Raw genomic sequence first — 16204 nt, forward strand, 5'->3', positions numbered from 1 at the left:
CATCAGGTCGGGATCGGCAAAACGAACCCGGCCAAAACGGCATCTGTCCCTTAAGTACCCCTCCCCAGATTACACAACAGGTTTCCAACGCCCCCTGAGCTGCTTCTGGGAAAGAGATACCCAATGCATCCAGCCCGCTGCCTTTCCAACCTTGACCTGTGGTAACAGCGACACCCACCGTCAAGGGGAAAATTGTGCAACCCAGCTGAACTGAAACAGAACCAACAATTTAGAATAATTATTCTGAGCTAAATTACAGCTCAGGCAACTAGAATTTAACACATAGCGCATACTCAATGGGAGCATGGCGCTACACATGGTTCTCGTGTCCTTTTTTAGCTCTACAAGGATGTTCAGAAGATAATAATTTTACTGTTTTCTTACACATAACCATCTGCACAGGCCACATAACTCTTCCTCATAGTGGTGAAGAACAAGTAATTGTGATCAGTGGTAACAAAAACGAAAACGAGAGTCCACACTGTGGTTGACCAAAGACAACTTTATTTTATTGCTGTCATGCAATACATATCTTTATGTAACGTAAGAAAGAACGACAAACCCGAGTCTTCACTATTGTTCCCTGAAAACTTTAGTAAAGTCGAAATCCAGCCTAAACTTTTTTGTGGAGAAGGTGAAAGCCTTTGTCAGGTTTTTGTTAGCTGTAATCCTGTTGGAGGAAATTTCCCGAAATTTCTCATCCCAGTAATAACTATCGTCAGGGCTGGAAGTCCCACCAGTGGGGACATGTTGGTACCATTAGAAGCAGATCTAACTCTATTAAATAATAGACGGTTTACAACCCGGAGAGTTTTTCCATGTCTTTTGGAGCTGTCCGGCAATACAACAATACTGGCAAGAGGTCCTCAAAGTGATCAAACCTGTAGCAAAGCTCCATATACCATGCGACTCAAAATATTGTTTGTTAGGACTGGTTGAACAACGGTCAGTGACCATGGCCAGGAGAATACTCAACCTTTTTCCGTTCTACGCTCGTAAAGCCAATCACAATGAACTGGAAGCATTCATCCCCTCCTTGCGTCCAATTCTGGAAGGGTCTGATAAATGCCAGTCTACCCTTGTATAAGGCCACCTATGCGAACAGAGGTTGCCCCAACAAATTTAATAAGGTTTGGGCATGTTGGCTTGATGACTCCACTACAACAAGCGGCGATCCAGCCAATTCTAGTTAAAGTATAGCCCCCGACCGCGCACTCGATGTCAGAAGCGTTGCTAGGTGGGTGCGGGCCGCAACCGGGTGACACCCCCGGAGGGGTGACACCAGTGCATATCGGCAGCTGCGGCGCCGCTAACACCGCCTCTGCCCTGCACTAATCTGCACCTTGCTCTGTGTCAATGGACCAAACTGAAGCCGCTGGCGCCTCCTCCTCCAGTGAGGAGGAGAAGCCTGAGGGACACACACCGCTGTGTGTACACGTCCGCGCTGTTCTGAGGTCTGTACTTACACTCTATTTTAAGTAGATGGTCATGTGCGGGGGGGGAGAGGGGTGCCTATGCTGATGGGGGTCTGCACCAAGTGGGGTGTCTGCACTAAATGGGGGGGGGTGTCTATACTGTGGGAGTCTGTACTAAGGGGGGGATTCTGTACTAAGGAGGGTCTCGATACTGATGGGGGATGTGAACTAAGGGGGGTGTCTATACTGATGGCGGTCTGTACTAAGGGGAGGGGGTGTCTGTACTGATGGGGGTCTTTACTAAGGGGGTGTTTATACTGATGGGGGGTCTGAACTAAGGGGGGTGTCTATACTGATGGGGGGGTCTGTACCAAGGGGGGATTCTATACTGATGGGGGTTCTGCACTAAAGGGAGGGGGGGTGTCTGCAGCTGTATGTGAACTTTATTATTTTTTTTAAATATTTTTTTATAAAAGTTTCAGACGGTTTTATTGATACCTGTGTTGGAGAGATTTCCCCTCAATTCCTGTCTACAAGGAGGAGGAGAAACCACAGAACAGTGAAGGGCAAAAATTTGAATATAAAACAACCCGAGCAATGTGAAGATGAACAAAAAAAAAAACGTATAAATAGAAAAAAACAAATTTATTGACAGTGATGAAATTAGAACAGAGATCACACCACAGCCTTAAATATTCCATATGGGTTGGCCGATTCTTCCAGATGGTCTCTTTATTGTATGATTGTTCTACAGACCATTCAACCTATAGACAGGGGTGGACTGACAACTCATGGGGCCCCCGAGCAATAGGAGATTATAAGGCCCCCAGGCAATAGATTATGGAGCCACACAGTATACACACACACATACAGTATACATACACACACTGAAAAGGTACTGGAGAGGCGGGGAAGCTATAATCTTGGGATTTAATTTTTTTTTTACATACTGTCCCTGGTTTTACTGAGGCTGGCAACCCTGATAAGGCCCCCTAGTGGCATGGGGCCCTCAGGCAGTGCCCGAGTGCCTGAATGGTCAGTCCGCCCCCGCCTATAGAACTTCACTATCAGTTTTCAGCGGCGTCTGGTGGTGTGTCTTCTGGTGTAAACTGAGTGACATTTTGTACGAAAAAAATTTGCCGCATTCTGAGCAGGAAAACGGTTTCTCCCCGGTGTGAATCCTCATGTGCTTATCCCGGGGCCCTTTTTTAGAGAAGCTCTTCCCGCACTCACCACAGGAAAACGGCTTCTCGCCGGTGTGAACTCTTATGTGCGCGGTAAGGTTTTCTTTTCTCTGGAAGCACTTGCCGCACTCGGTACATACAAAGGGCTTCTCGCCGGTGTGAACTCTGTGGTGTTGAAATAGTTCCGATTTCGTTTTGAAGGACTTCTCACACTCTAAACACGGAAAGGGTTTTTTATTGGTGGTAGTTCCCCAATTTACAACCAGGTCTTGATTTTTTATGCTTGGTTCTTCACAACCCTCAAAAGAACGTAACTTACTGGGAGAAGATTCCTCGGGATTAGAAGGATGTGGTGGTTGGGTTGGAATGTGAAAGCTTGGCTGGGCCTTTGGGAGAATAGTATGGAATTTATTTTTTGGGACCTTAGAATTAAACGGATCTGTTGAGCTTTCCAGAGGATCAAGTTTGTGATGTATATTTTGAGTAACAGTGATTAGACGTCCCTCTGGGGTCTTCCGGACGTTGGCTCCACCTGTTGAAATGTTTTATTAGTTATTAGCAGCATTGTTCATGTTTTGCATTCAGTAATCATGTATGTTGGTCTATTAGTCAACTGTTCCCTGGCTAGATCTCTGGCACAAAATTAGAGACAGTGATAGCAGCAACAACGCAAGGCTAGAAGTCAGATAATGTGTACTGTAACGACACTCCGAGTATGAAAGAGGTTAAAGTCGCTTAGGGCAGGGCTCGACAAAATCCGGGCGCCCGGTCGCAATTGCGACTCGCAGCCGCCTGTAATTGAGGCCGCGGCTTTGCGCCCCCACCTCCCCCGCTGCGGCCGGTAATTAAGGCTGGGAAGGGGTTAACATCTCAGGCAATCAAAGGCTTAAGTGTATGCCTAAAAAGTGTTTATCTGTCCAACGTGTGCTGCTTTCTACTAAAAACTCTCCTTGTTTCTTCTCCCTGCTTTGGGGTTCTCCCTGCTTCAAGGTTCTGGGCTGTGATTGGACACAGCCGATCAGCAGGTCCCAACCATGAATCCTTGGCTGGGACCTGCTAACAAACTCTCGCTGTGTACAATCACAGCAGTAGTTGGCGGGCGGCACGCATGCACCCTCTTGTTCCCAGCGTTTTTAAGGTACACCGCTGTGCCTGTACAGGCCACCCGCCCACAGTACATTGCAGACGAGCGGTCCGCAAGTGGTTTAGTTCATATGGTGTAGTCTCCAGTGCATAGGATGTGGTATAGGTACACTGGATACTTTTCCATCACATCATGACAAATCAATGTTATTTTTAAGGATAGTGCACTCTAAATTTTAAAGGTTTGCTGATTTTTCAGCAGTTTTGATCAATCTGAATGTCTCTACTTGAGGAAAATAAATAAGTTAGAAAAAAATAAAAATATGGAGTGCTGCATTTTTGTATCTTATACCTGAACTGACATCCTCCTTTGTAATTGTCACCATCATTTCAGCTTCTTCTACTGACAACTGATAACAGTTTGCATCTGTGACATCAGGTTTTATACCCATCACTTCTTCTCCCTGAAAATCACAAAATGACGGTGAGCACTATTATCCTGAGGCCACATACAAGAATATCAACGAATACAGTTTAGAGACAAGTCTACGTTCAACAGTGTAGGCAGGTGTAGTTCGGCCTCCCTGCACAGGTGGCGCTGATCGACAGCCACTATGCAGAAAAGATGGTGGACAAGAGAAACTCTTGTTCCTCTGTAGACATCAGGGGAGCAGCCATCTTTATTGTGGGCAGTGCTTATAAAGAGCACTGTCCCAATGCAGTTGGTGCGCATTTACGAAGTGGCTAGGACAGGGACAGCAACCCCTTGGTGAGGGACAGCATGTCTAGCATAGGGAAAGGTTCCAGGGTAGGGATGACCCGTCAGCCTCCAGTAAAGCCCCATACACATGGTCGGACCTTTGTCCGACCAAAATCACATCAGAATTCCGACAAGATTTCCATTGGAGTAAAAGAGAACATGTTCTCTATCTAAACCCCCGACGTAATTCCTCAGAATTTACGACGGAAATAATCCAATGGGCATACACACAGTCGGAATTTCCAATAGAAAAAGTCTGTCTGACTTTTTCCATCGGAAATTCCAATCGTGTGTACGGGGCATAAGGAGTCCTTTTTACATTTGTCACCAGAGAGGATTCCACCTGTTTACTTTTCGTAATCATCCCCCCGTCCTCCATAGACTGCTGATCTCCACTTACTAACTGCTCTTCTACTTCCTCTTTACCCTCATAAAACATGAAAAAGTTACTGCAAATAAGAGATGGCACTTCATACTTTAAAATAATTTTCAGTTACTATTGCTTGGTTCCATCTACCTGATCACGGCAAGAGATGTTGATATCTTCCTGTGTGGAATCCCGAGAATAGAGAGGGCCACCCTCCTCCATAGACTGCTGAGCTCCACTCACCAACATCTCTTCTTCTTCCTCCTTAACCTGAAATTTGATGATTTTCGGTTCTTCATTCTAAACCCCAAAGATGATAGAATACATTAGGTAAAAAGAATAAAAAAAAAAATAGAAGAATGTCCTCTTATACCATAGAACCATTATTTAGTTCTGGATACTTAGTCCTATCTACCTGATCAGGTATAGCATAGTTGTGATCTTCCGGTGTGGAATCCCAGGCATACAGAGGATGGGGAGAGCTCTCTGGAGGGTTTCCGTTACTGGATCCATCTGTAGGAAACACACACACACTGATTTACACTGGATGGCTTACACCCGAGAGTCCTCAAAGAACTTAGCCAGGTAATAGCCAGATCATTATTCCTAATTTTTATGGACAGCTTAGTGAGTGGAATGTTACCAGCTGATTGGCAAAAAGCCAACATGGTACCAATATTTAAAAAAAATAGCAGAGATATATACAGTACCTGGAAACTACAGACCAGTCTAACATCAATAGTATGCAAACTATTGGAGGGGTTGATAAGGAATGCGCCGTCTGTAAAATCTCCCAGTGTGCATTGCTCTAAATGAAGTCACAAGGACGTCATTGCTTTCGTCGTGAACGTAAATTACGTCCATCCGTATTCGCGAACGACTTACGCAAACGACGTAAAAAATTCAAAACCCGGCGCGGGAACGACGGCCATACTTAACATTAGCTACCCCTCATAAAGCAGGGGTAACTATACGCCGGATAAAGCCGAACGCAAACTACGTAAAAAATAAGCGCCGGGCGGTCTTTCGTTTCTGAATCGGCGCAACTCCTCATTTGCATATTCGTTGAGTAATAATACGGAAGCGCCACCTAGCGGCCGGCCTGGAATTGCAGCCTAAGATCCGACGGTGTAAGACACTTACACCTGTCGGATCTTAGGGATATCTATGCGTAACCTGATTCTATGAATCAGGCGCATAGATACGACCGTCGGAAATCAGAGATACAAGGGCGTATCAGGAGATAGGCCATCGTATCTCTTTCTGAATCCGGCCCAATGTCCACAAGACAGGTGTCTTTTCTGTGAATTATTACCCAGTCGGGTAAAAATGATAAACAGTAGAAAGGTGAAAGGATAGCAAAATAGAAGACCGCAGATTCAGGTGTAGCTGGATATGGAAACAGTCCTGCTTCCAATGACAATTTTACTTCGCCACTCCAGCCGGAGTGGGTATAGTGCATCTGGACAGGCCTCTCTCACCAGCCTGGCAGCCAGAGTGTCACTCGGATGGATAGGATCAAGTTTCTGCCACAGACCCTCCTGAAGATTGGAGACAATTTCGGTCCAAAATCCCTTTTGACTGGATTTAGCACCCGGTTCTCCTTCACATAGCTTTGGTTAAATCAGCAACTGATAGGCGACCTGCGTCCAGACTCTCAGAACCCAAGTGTCCTCTGATGAATGGACAGGCCTCTCCTGAAACACCAGCCTCGTGATAGGTATCCCCCGGACAGGCTCCTTATCAGGCGGCTTCCTCCAATTGGACAGACAGCCCAGGACTATCTGGCAAATTCGACTCACTGGATCCACAATCTGGATGAATACACTCCGGACCAACGTGGTCCCGGAGCCAGGAACACTGCGGTGCACACACTCTGGCCAGGAGGGCCACACACGGGGGTGGTGGGACGACTGCCCAGCTCAAGGGCGGGAACACAGCGACCCCAAATCAATGGCGTCTGCCGTTTAAATACCCCTTCCCAGCATGCACATCGAGGCGATCAACCCTTCTGATTGGCTACCGGGAAGAGATATCCAACTACACTTGACCCCACTGCTGCCACCTGTCGGTCTGGGGTGAAACTCAGTACCCCAGACAAAGACAGTATGCACAAACAGTACAGCCAAACTAAAACAGAGGCCCCAAAATTTAACCAAATAGCAGGTTCAGCGCCAACTACCTCTCTGAACTCCCTCTAAATTTACAATAGCACCGACTCTGAAAATAGCCAGGCGCTACATAACTATGACTGAATACATTGTGTGAAATCCCGGGAATACAGAGGACAGGGACATCTCTCTGGTGGGTTCCCACTACTGGATCCATCTGTAGGAAACACACACACTGACTGAATACAAAGCACTGCTTATAGACCTCATAATAAACAAGGTTCAATAAATGCTTGATTGGACGTAACGCGTAAGGGCAGTCAGATCATGGAGTCAGATGATGGGGGATCTACGTGGACCCTCCGTACTGCTCTCTCCTTTACAGTAAAGTCTCCTCTTACCCGGTGATGTGAGGGGCGGCTGATTCTCCATCATGACGTCCTTGTAGAGATCCTTGTGTCCTAAACACTTCCGCTCCTTCATCACACCATCCTCCTCCTTTTTTTCTGTTATCTCTTCTTTGATACCAACATAATTGCTCCAGATTCCACTCTGAATATAAAAGTAAAGTATTAAAAATGCTCTTCTCTTCCGTGGCGACATCGTAACATCTTGAGTCACATGTATACAGGTGTATGAGGTCACGTACAACATAAAATCAAGTGTGTATTTCCACACCCAGAAAGCCCAGGTCCTGGAACAGCAACCCTTAGACATGAATGGATGTGTGCAACTGTGCCTGAGTATATGCCGATACTCATGTACAATGTGTGGACATACTCCCGAAAACAAAAAATGTCTGCATTCACAAAGAAGGCGAGGCTTCTTGGTTGTAGAAATACACCTAACCTCAATTTTACATCATATTCGGCCTTAGATGGCTGTATGTATGGAGCCTTAGGGGAACCTGACACACACAATGATACAGTCACCATCCAGACACACCCCTTGTCTGTTACTGGATAATGTCCCAGAATTCCCGGCACCGCTCACCTCTCTCATCAGGAGGTCAATGATCTTCTGGGAGACTTCCAAAATCTTCTTTTCATTGTTTCTTTCTGGAACCAGTAAGTAACGTAGAGGAACCGTAATGGGGTTCTGTCCATCTCCCGATGTCTTCTCCACAACTATATTATCCTGTAAAGAGAGATTAGTATCACTTTATACATTTCCCAACAAAAGAAGTTACAACTTGTTGTTCTTTGCTAGGATCTGATCCACAACATCACTCTTTCAGGGACAGACTGCGAGCCGGGCCTTCTCATTCACCAAACAATAAGAATATATGGGAACCCTGCTTAATATATGTAGGATTCATGTAGTAATACTAGGAGGGTGTGTATCAGGAATCAGAGACTCGAAACATAGAGACTCGAAACATAGAGACTCGAAAAATAGAGACTCGAAAAATAGAGACTCGAAAAATAGAGACTCGAAAAATAGAGACTCGAAAAATAGAGACTCGAAAAATAGAGACTCCAAACATAGAGACTCCAAACATAGAGACTCCAAACATAGAGACTCATCCAACATCGGTGCCTGACCTCACAAATGCGCTTCTGGAAGAATGGTCCAACATTCCCATAGACACCCTCCTAAACCTTGTGGACGGCCTTCCCAGAAGAGTTGAAGCTGTTATAGCTGCAAAGGGCGGAGCCAACTCAATATTGAACCCTATGGACTAAGACTGGGGTGACATTAAAGTTCATGTGCGTGTAAAGGCAGGCGTCCCAATACTTTTGGTAATATAGTGTAATCAGGTTTGGAGAATCTAATCATTTTGTTACCTAAAAGTTGGAGCCATCCCATAATCTCGAGGGAGGCCCCCCGACTTAGTGGATCCTCCGCTAAGATTATGTTATGCAAAACTCAGAGAATATGGTTACAGTCCTACGTCTTTAGGAAGCAGAATCTACATGTGTGATCACCATGGCATTATATTCTGGTGCCCAGGGGCGGACTGACAACTCATGGGACCCCCGGGCAATAGGAGATTATGGGGCCACACAGTATACACACACACACACACACACACACACACAGTATACATACACAGTATACACACACACACACACACACACACAGTATACATACACACATACAGTATACACACAGTGAGCTAGATTCAGCAACAACATACGGCGGCGTATCTCCAGATACGCCACCGTAATTTCAAATCTGCGCCGTCGTATCTTTATGCCGATTCTCAAAGGCAGATACGTTTAAAAAATAGGCTTCCTCCGCCGACGTAACTTGAATACGCCGGCGTATAATTGTGTGCAATCTTACGCTGGCCGCTAGGGGCGCTTCCGTAGATTTCAGCGTAGAATATGCAAACGACCTAGATACGCAGATTCACAAACGTAAGGCTTTTCCGGCGTAACGTTGCTCCTGCTTCTATGAGGCGTACGCAATGTTAAGTATGGACGTCGTTCCCGCGTCGAATTTTGAATTTTTTACGTCGTTTGCGTAAGTCGTTTGCGAATAGGGCTGGACGTAATTTACGTTCACGTCGAAATCAATACGTCCATGCGGCGTACTTTGGAGCAATGCACACTGGGATATGTACACGGACAGCGCATGCGCCGTTCGTAAAAAACGTCAATCACGTCGGGTCACCACCCATTTACATAAAACACGCCCCCCTCATACTCATTTGAATTAGGCGCGCTTACGCCGGCCCCATTTACGCTACGCCGCCGTAACTTAGGAGGCAAGTGCTTAGTGAATACAGCACTTGCCTCTCTGATTTACGGCGGCGTATCGTAAATACGATACGCTACGCCGCCGTAACATTGCGCCCGGCTACCTGAATCTAGCCCACAATATATACACACACATACAGTATATATACACACATACAGTATACATACACACACAATATATATATATATATATATATATATATATATATATACACGCACATACAGTATACATACACAGTTTACACACACACATACAGTATACATACACAGAATACACACACACAGTATACAGACATACAATACACACACACAGTATACATACACACAGAATACACATACACACACTGAAAAGGTACTGGAGAGGCGGGGCAGGTATAATCTTGAGATTTTTTTTAAAAAGACAGATTTTTACTGTCCCTGGTTTTACTGAGGCTGGCAACCCTGATGGGGCCCCCTAGTGGTATGGGGCCCACTGGCAGTGCCCGAATGGTCAGTTCACAATTTCATCCAGTTTTCAGTACAAAAAAAGTTGTTTATATAACTGATAATTAAAAAATAGCAAACAAAAAATAATGTCCATTAGACACTTCCTGCTGGATTAAAACTACGATCCCCAAATTTTCATCAATTTTGTCAAGAAAAAAAAATTGTTTAAAATGATCAGATATCTGGAAAATAAAATTCAGGGAAAAAAGTATATCTGTGATGATTTAGTAGCTTGTCCAGAAAAAAAAAAAAAAAACGAAACAAAAAATAAATAAAAAGCTTATAAATTATCCAGCTCTCAGTAACACAAATTCTGTAAAATTTTGTAAAATGTAACTTTGTAGGCAAAAAAAAAGCTAAAAAAAAGAGGAAGTTACAAATATATTTATTAGACCTTTGCGGTGATTTGCTGTTGAAATAAAACTACGCCCCCAGAATCCCCCTCCCAGAATCCTCCTCACCTCCCCGGTCAGCAGGTAGATGATCTCCAGGGTGAGCCGTAATATCCTCTCCGTCAGGTCGGTGCAGTTTGCCTCCATTGCTCCCAACTCTGTCTCATTCACTTCCTGCAACAATAGCGCCCATCCCCCCTGATGGTCAGCGTCATGGGTAAAAGGAAAGCTCTTTTGTGATTGGTTCTTCTCGGCCATTTTGTTGTAGCCCAGCAGATTTGAAGGAACATACTGTTATTCGTGAAATAACGCTCAATCCTGAAGACTTCTACCAATACTCACCAAAAGTTGTCGTTGTCTGAAAGTAGAGTGAATGTCTAAGACATGTGACGTGTTCACTTAGTTGTATGCATCATTATTATTATTGTTGTACAGGATTTATATTGCACCAACAGTTTGCGTAGCACTTTGCAATATATTGTCCTCAAATACGAGCCACAACAATATGGCTGCCCCCAGGAGCTTTTCCTCCGTAGACCTCGGCATCTCCTAAGGGCTCTCGCCTCCTCTGTCATGCAGGCAGACTGGCTTCTCCCACCAGTGCCTACAGAAGACTTTCTCAACCATTCTAACACAGGGGAACCCTCGCAATAACTTTCCGGTCTCAGAGAACCCCTGCTAAAAATGTCTATACCAGGGGTCCTCAAACTACGGCCCTCCAGCTGTTGCGGAACTACGCATCCCATGAGACATTGTAAAACTCTGAGATTCACAGACATGACTAGGCATGATGGGAATTGTAGTTCCTGAACAACTGAAGGGCCGCAGTTTGAAGACCTCTGGTCTATACCCTCATCTCATGATACATTAGTGCAGTGGCCTCCAAACTGTGGTCGGGGGGGGGGGGGACGTTAATGTGGCCCATTGCTTACCTTTGTCAGGACCTTTGGGTACTAGTTCTGATTGGAGCACTATTTCTCCCATCAACACCAATGATGGGGCACTATTCCTCCCACTGACACCAATGATGAGACACTATTCCTCCCACTGACACCAATGATGGGACACTATTTCTCCCACTGACACCAATCATGGGACACTATTCCTCCCACTGACACCAATGATGGGGCACTATTCCTCCCACTGACACCAATGATGGGACACTAGTCCTCCCACTGACACCAATGATGGGGCACTATTCCTCCCACTGATACCAACGATGGGGCACTTGTCCTTCCACTGACACCAATGATGGGGCACTATTCCTCCCACTGACACCAATGATGGGGCACTATTCTTCCCACTGACACTAATGATGGGACACTATTCCTCCCACTGACACCAATGATGGGGCACTATTCCTCCCACTGACACCAATGATGGGGCACTATTCCTCCCACTGACACCAATGATGGGACACTAGTCCTCCCACTGACACCAATGATGGGGCACTAGTCCTCTCACTGACACCAACGATGGGACACTATTCCTCCCACTGACACCAATGATGGGGCACTATTCCTCCCACTAATACCAATGATGGGGCACTATTCCTCCCACTGATACCAATGATGGGGCACTATTCCTCCCACTGACACTACATTAGTGTGATGGTCATTGGTAAGAGTTCTCCTTATGGATAGCTGAAACGATCAATGGTGTCAGCAGAGTCTCTCCTTACATCAGGTGTCACCAGCAGAGTCTCTCCTTACATCAGATGTCACCAGCAGAGTATCTCCTTACATCAGGTGTCACCAGCAGAGTCTCTCCTTACATCAGGTGTCACCAGCAGAGTCTCTCCTTACATCAGGTGTCACCAGCAGAGTCTCTCCTTACATCAGGTGTCACCAGCAGAGTTTCTCCTTACATCAGGTGTCCCCCAGCAGAGTCTCTCCTTACATCAGGTGTCCCCCAGCAGAGTCTCTCCTTACATCCGGTGTCCCCCAGCAGAGTCACTCATTACATTAGGTTAGCCCCAGCAGAGTCTCTCCTTACATCAGGTGTCCCCCAGCAGAGTCCCTCATTACATTAGGTTAGCCCCAGCAGAGTCTCTCCTTACATCAGGTGTCCCCCAGCAGAGTCCCTCATTACATTTGGTGTCCCCCAGCAGAGTCCCTCCTTACATCAAGTGTCCCCCAGCAGAGTCTCTCATTACAGTAGGTATCCCCCAGCAGAGTCTCTCTTTACATCAAGTGTCCCCCAGCAGAGTCTCTCATTACAGTAGGTGTCCCCCAACAGAGTCTCTCTTTACATCAGGTGTCCCCCAGCAGAGTCCCTCATTACATTTGGTGTCCCCAGCAGAGTCCCTCCTTACATTAGGTGTCCCCCAGCAGAGTCCCTCCTTACATCAAGTGTCCCCCAGCAGAGTCTCTCATTACATTAGGTGTCCCCCAGCAGAGTCTCTCCTTACATCAGGTGTCACCAGCAGAGTCTCCCCTTACATTAGGTGCCCCCAGCAGTGTCTCTCCTTCTTACATCAGGTGTCACCAGCAGAGTCTCTCCTTACATCAGGTGTCACCAGCAAAGTCTCTCCTTACATCAGGTGTCCCCAGCAGAGTCCCTCCTTACATCAGGTGTCACCAGCAGAGTCTCTCTTTACATCAGGTGTCCCCAGCAGAGTCCCTCCTTACATTAGGTGTCCCCCAGCAGAGTCTCTCCTTACATCAGGTGTCCCCAGCAGAGTCTCTCCTTACATCAGGTGTCCCCCAGCAGAGTCTCTCATTACATTAGGTGTCCCCCAGCAGAGTCTCTCCTTACATCAGGTGTCCCCCAGCAGAGTCTCTCCATACATCAGGTGTACATCTATAGTGATATGGGGTCATATATTCTAGCTTGGACCCACTGGTTAAGGAAATTAACTAGTATTATACGTTTTATAAGTACTATAGTGGTGTTATAAGTTGGGTTAAAATCTTGTATTTTGTATGGAGCAGCAATTTTGCAAAAGCATGCATAATTTCCAAGAGCATCATCATTTGCAGAGAGCTGGTCTATTTTGTAGCTACTGTCTGGGGTCCTTTTTCCTGTGAAGACATTGGTACAGGGAAGTGAAACCTTGTGACTATGAGCTACAGCACTCGTGTTGATTCTTATTAATAACTAACCTGTGTCAGCCATATTGAGAGGGTCAAGACTGATGTTGGCCATCTTGAGGGGGGCAGAATGTCTACTATAGTGATAAAATGCATACCATTGTACTAACCACTCCCCCTCCCCCTTTATGATTGGACTATGATAATGACTATATAATGTCTACCCCTGCAAAAGAGTAAATAGATTTCACTTTGAGCGCAATGCTGTCTTGTCTTATGTCTTGCGTTTGAAGAAATCTCTCAGTGCTGATTCCCTGTCTTTTGGGTGTGGCAATTGGGTTATTATCCAAGCTGGTCTGAGGGGGTAGAGGTCCTACCTGTTCAACTTTCCTACAGTAAAGAGCCTACGTCATAGGCTGCAGTGGCTCGTCCTGGAGGACGTCATATGTTGTCCAGTTATGCTGTGATTGGACACAGTTGATCACATGGTAAAGAGCCTACGTCATAGGCTTCAGTGGCTCGTTCTGAAGGACGTCATATGTTGTCCAGTTATGCTGTGATTGGACACAGCTGATCCCATGGTAAAGAGCCTACGTCATAGGCTGCAGTGGCTCGTCCTGAAGGACGTCATATGTTGTCCAGTTATGCTGTGATTGGACACAGTTGATCCCATGGTAAAGAGCCTACGTCATAGGCTGCAGTGGCTCATTCTGAAGGATGTCATATGTTGTCCAGTCAGAACGGGAGAGCCACCGCCTGGCCATCATTTTGCTATAGGCCGGGCAGGATGTGGTTAAAGGAAAAGTTCACCTTTTCACAAAAAAAATAACAAAAGTCTAATTTTTTCGCAGGTAAAAACATGTTTTATTTATGAAAATGAAATTTTTATAATTTTGTTCACACAAATAGAGCTTTCTTTTGGTGCACATTTGTAAAAAAAATATATACATATATATTTTCTTTTTTCTATTTTAAAAGAAATTCAATAAAATCAAATTTTCTCATAAATTTAAGCCAAAATATATTCTACTACATGTTTTTGGTAAAAAAAAAATCCTATTAAGTGTATAATAATTGGTTTGTGTGATCACGAACACATGTGCGCAGATGATCATGTGCAGATGTACACAGATGACAGAAATGCTCCCGATGCCTTACCCGATACCTGGGAGGGATGGTGGAACCCTCTCTTTTCACAATGCTAAGTCTTCCCCATAGTGTTGCTGATGAAGAACAAATAATTGTGATCAGTGGTAACAAAAACAAAACGAAAGTCCACACTATGGTTTGCCAAAGAGAAATGTATTTTATTGCTGTCATGTAATGCATACCGTATCTTAAAGCGGTGGTTCCCCCTTAAAAACAACTTTTTTTTATTCCACTGCCCCCCCACATTCCATCACGATTAAGGCTCTTATTATTTTTTTCCTGCTGTACATACCTTAGTACAGCATATTCACCCGTGCATCCGGGTTGCGAGTCCCGCGGGAGTGGGTGTTCCTCACATGCTGTTGATTGACGTTTTGCCCAAAAACGAGCTCTCCCCCCGTCGCGTAAGCCGCGTCACGATTGGCGAAAGGAGCCGAACGGCGATGCGCATGCGCAGTATAGCGCTGACTCGCCGTTCGGCTCCTTTCGCCAACCGTGACGCGGCTTACGCGACGGGGGGAGAGCTCGTTTTTGGGCAAAACGTCAATCAACAGCATGTGAGGAACGCCCACTCCCGCGGGACTCGCAACCCGGATGCACGGGTGAATATGCTGTACTAAGGTATGTACAGCAGGAAAAAAATAATAAGAACCTTAATCGTGATGGAATATGGGGGGGCAGTGGAATAAGAAAAAGTCGTTTTTAAGGGGGAACCACCGCTTTAATGTAACATAAGAAAGAAGGACAATCTGACTCCCCATTATTGAGAACTTCGGTAAAGTGAAAATCCAACCACTATTGTTCCAAATGGAAGTCCAGTGCAAGAAAGGACAGCCAGAGACCCCACCATTGTTCCTAGAGAACTTCTTTAAATAAAATGGAAGTCCAGTGTAAGAACGAAGGACAACCTAAGGCCTCATGTACACCGCTGCTGGTAAACGGACATTTAGGAACAGTTGGGCATTTTTTTTAACTGCTCCTGAACTCTCCTCTTTATTATCTTATCTGTCCACGTACACAGGGTCGTCTTAAGTCGTTTCTAGGCAGTTGAGTTTAGAAGCTTTTTCTGGAAACCAAAAAAATGTGTTCATAAGCTGTGTTTAGAGGCATTTCAAGCACCAAACGCGGCTAAACTCGGAACCTCGTGTTTAGCAGCATTTCGTTAAGACGTTTTTCATTTTAACCAATAACATTATATATTTTTCCAAATGCTTCTAGATGCAAACGCGGCTAAATGCGGCATGCAAACGTGGCTAAACGTCCGTTTTTTAGACACCAGTTTCTCGCTGTCATGTTAAATCGTTCAGGTGAGATTGAACAACGTCCCATGTACATGAAGCCTTAGACCCCACCATTGTTCCTGGAGAGCTTCTCGAAATAAAATGGAAGTCCAGTGTAAGAAAGGAGGACAGCCTGAGACCCCACCATTGTTCCTAGAGAACTTCTCCTAAATAGAATGGAGGTCCAGTGCAAGAACGAAGGACAGCCATGCAGAGGCCCCACCACTGTTCCTAGAGAAT

General features: G+C 45.5%; 2 protein-coding genes across 4 annotated transcripts in view; both read right to left on the reverse strand.

Annotated features, from left to right (window-relative positions):
- LOC120909420 overlaps positions 1-16204 on the reverse strand; it is a 173209-nt gene that overhangs the window by 14289 nt on the left and 142716 nt on the right. For 2 of the 3 annotated variants that reach the window (XM_040321185.1, XM_040321186.1), the window contains exons 2-3: positions 7914-8057; positions 7322-7472 (exon numbers count right to left, since the gene is read on the reverse strand). In XM_040321185.1, the coding sequence (XP_040177119.1) occupies positions 7322-7472; positions 7914-8057 (295 nt within the window). Of the gene's footprint in view, positions 1-7321; positions 7473-7913; positions 8058-10572; positions 11097-16204 lie in introns of those variants that run through there. The other variant, XM_040321184.1, reaches the window with a different exon arrangement.
- LOC120909432 (gastrula zinc finger protein XlCGF49.1-like) lies at positions 2387-4645 on the reverse strand. The gene is made up of 2 exons (XM_040321204.1): positions 4035-4645; positions 2387-3131 (listed from the first exon to the last, which is right to left on the reverse strand). The coding sequence occupies exons 1-2, from the start codon at positions 4132-4134 to the stop codon at positions 2467-2469; spliced, it is 765 nt and encodes a 254-aa protein (XP_040177138.1). The 5' UTR covers positions 4135-4645; the 3' UTR covers positions 2387-2466.

This window comes from Rana temporaria, chromosome 8 (genome assembly GCF_905171775.1).
Source record: "Rana temporaria chromosome 8, aRanTem1.1, whole genome shotgun sequence".
NCBI lineage: Eukaryota > Metazoa > Chordata > Amphibia > Anura > Ranidae > Rana > Rana temporaria.

Bases quoted from the DNA above. Each gene is read 5' to 3' on its own strand.
- LOC120909432 (XM_040321204.1), bottom strand. From the start codon at position 4,134: ATGGGTATAAAACCTGATGTCACAGATGCAAACTGTTATCAGTTGTCA. The intron at 3,132-4,034 runs GTATAAGATACA...ACATTTCAACAG, and splicing joins AAAGGAGGATGTCAGTTCAG to GTGGAGCCAACGTCCGGAAG.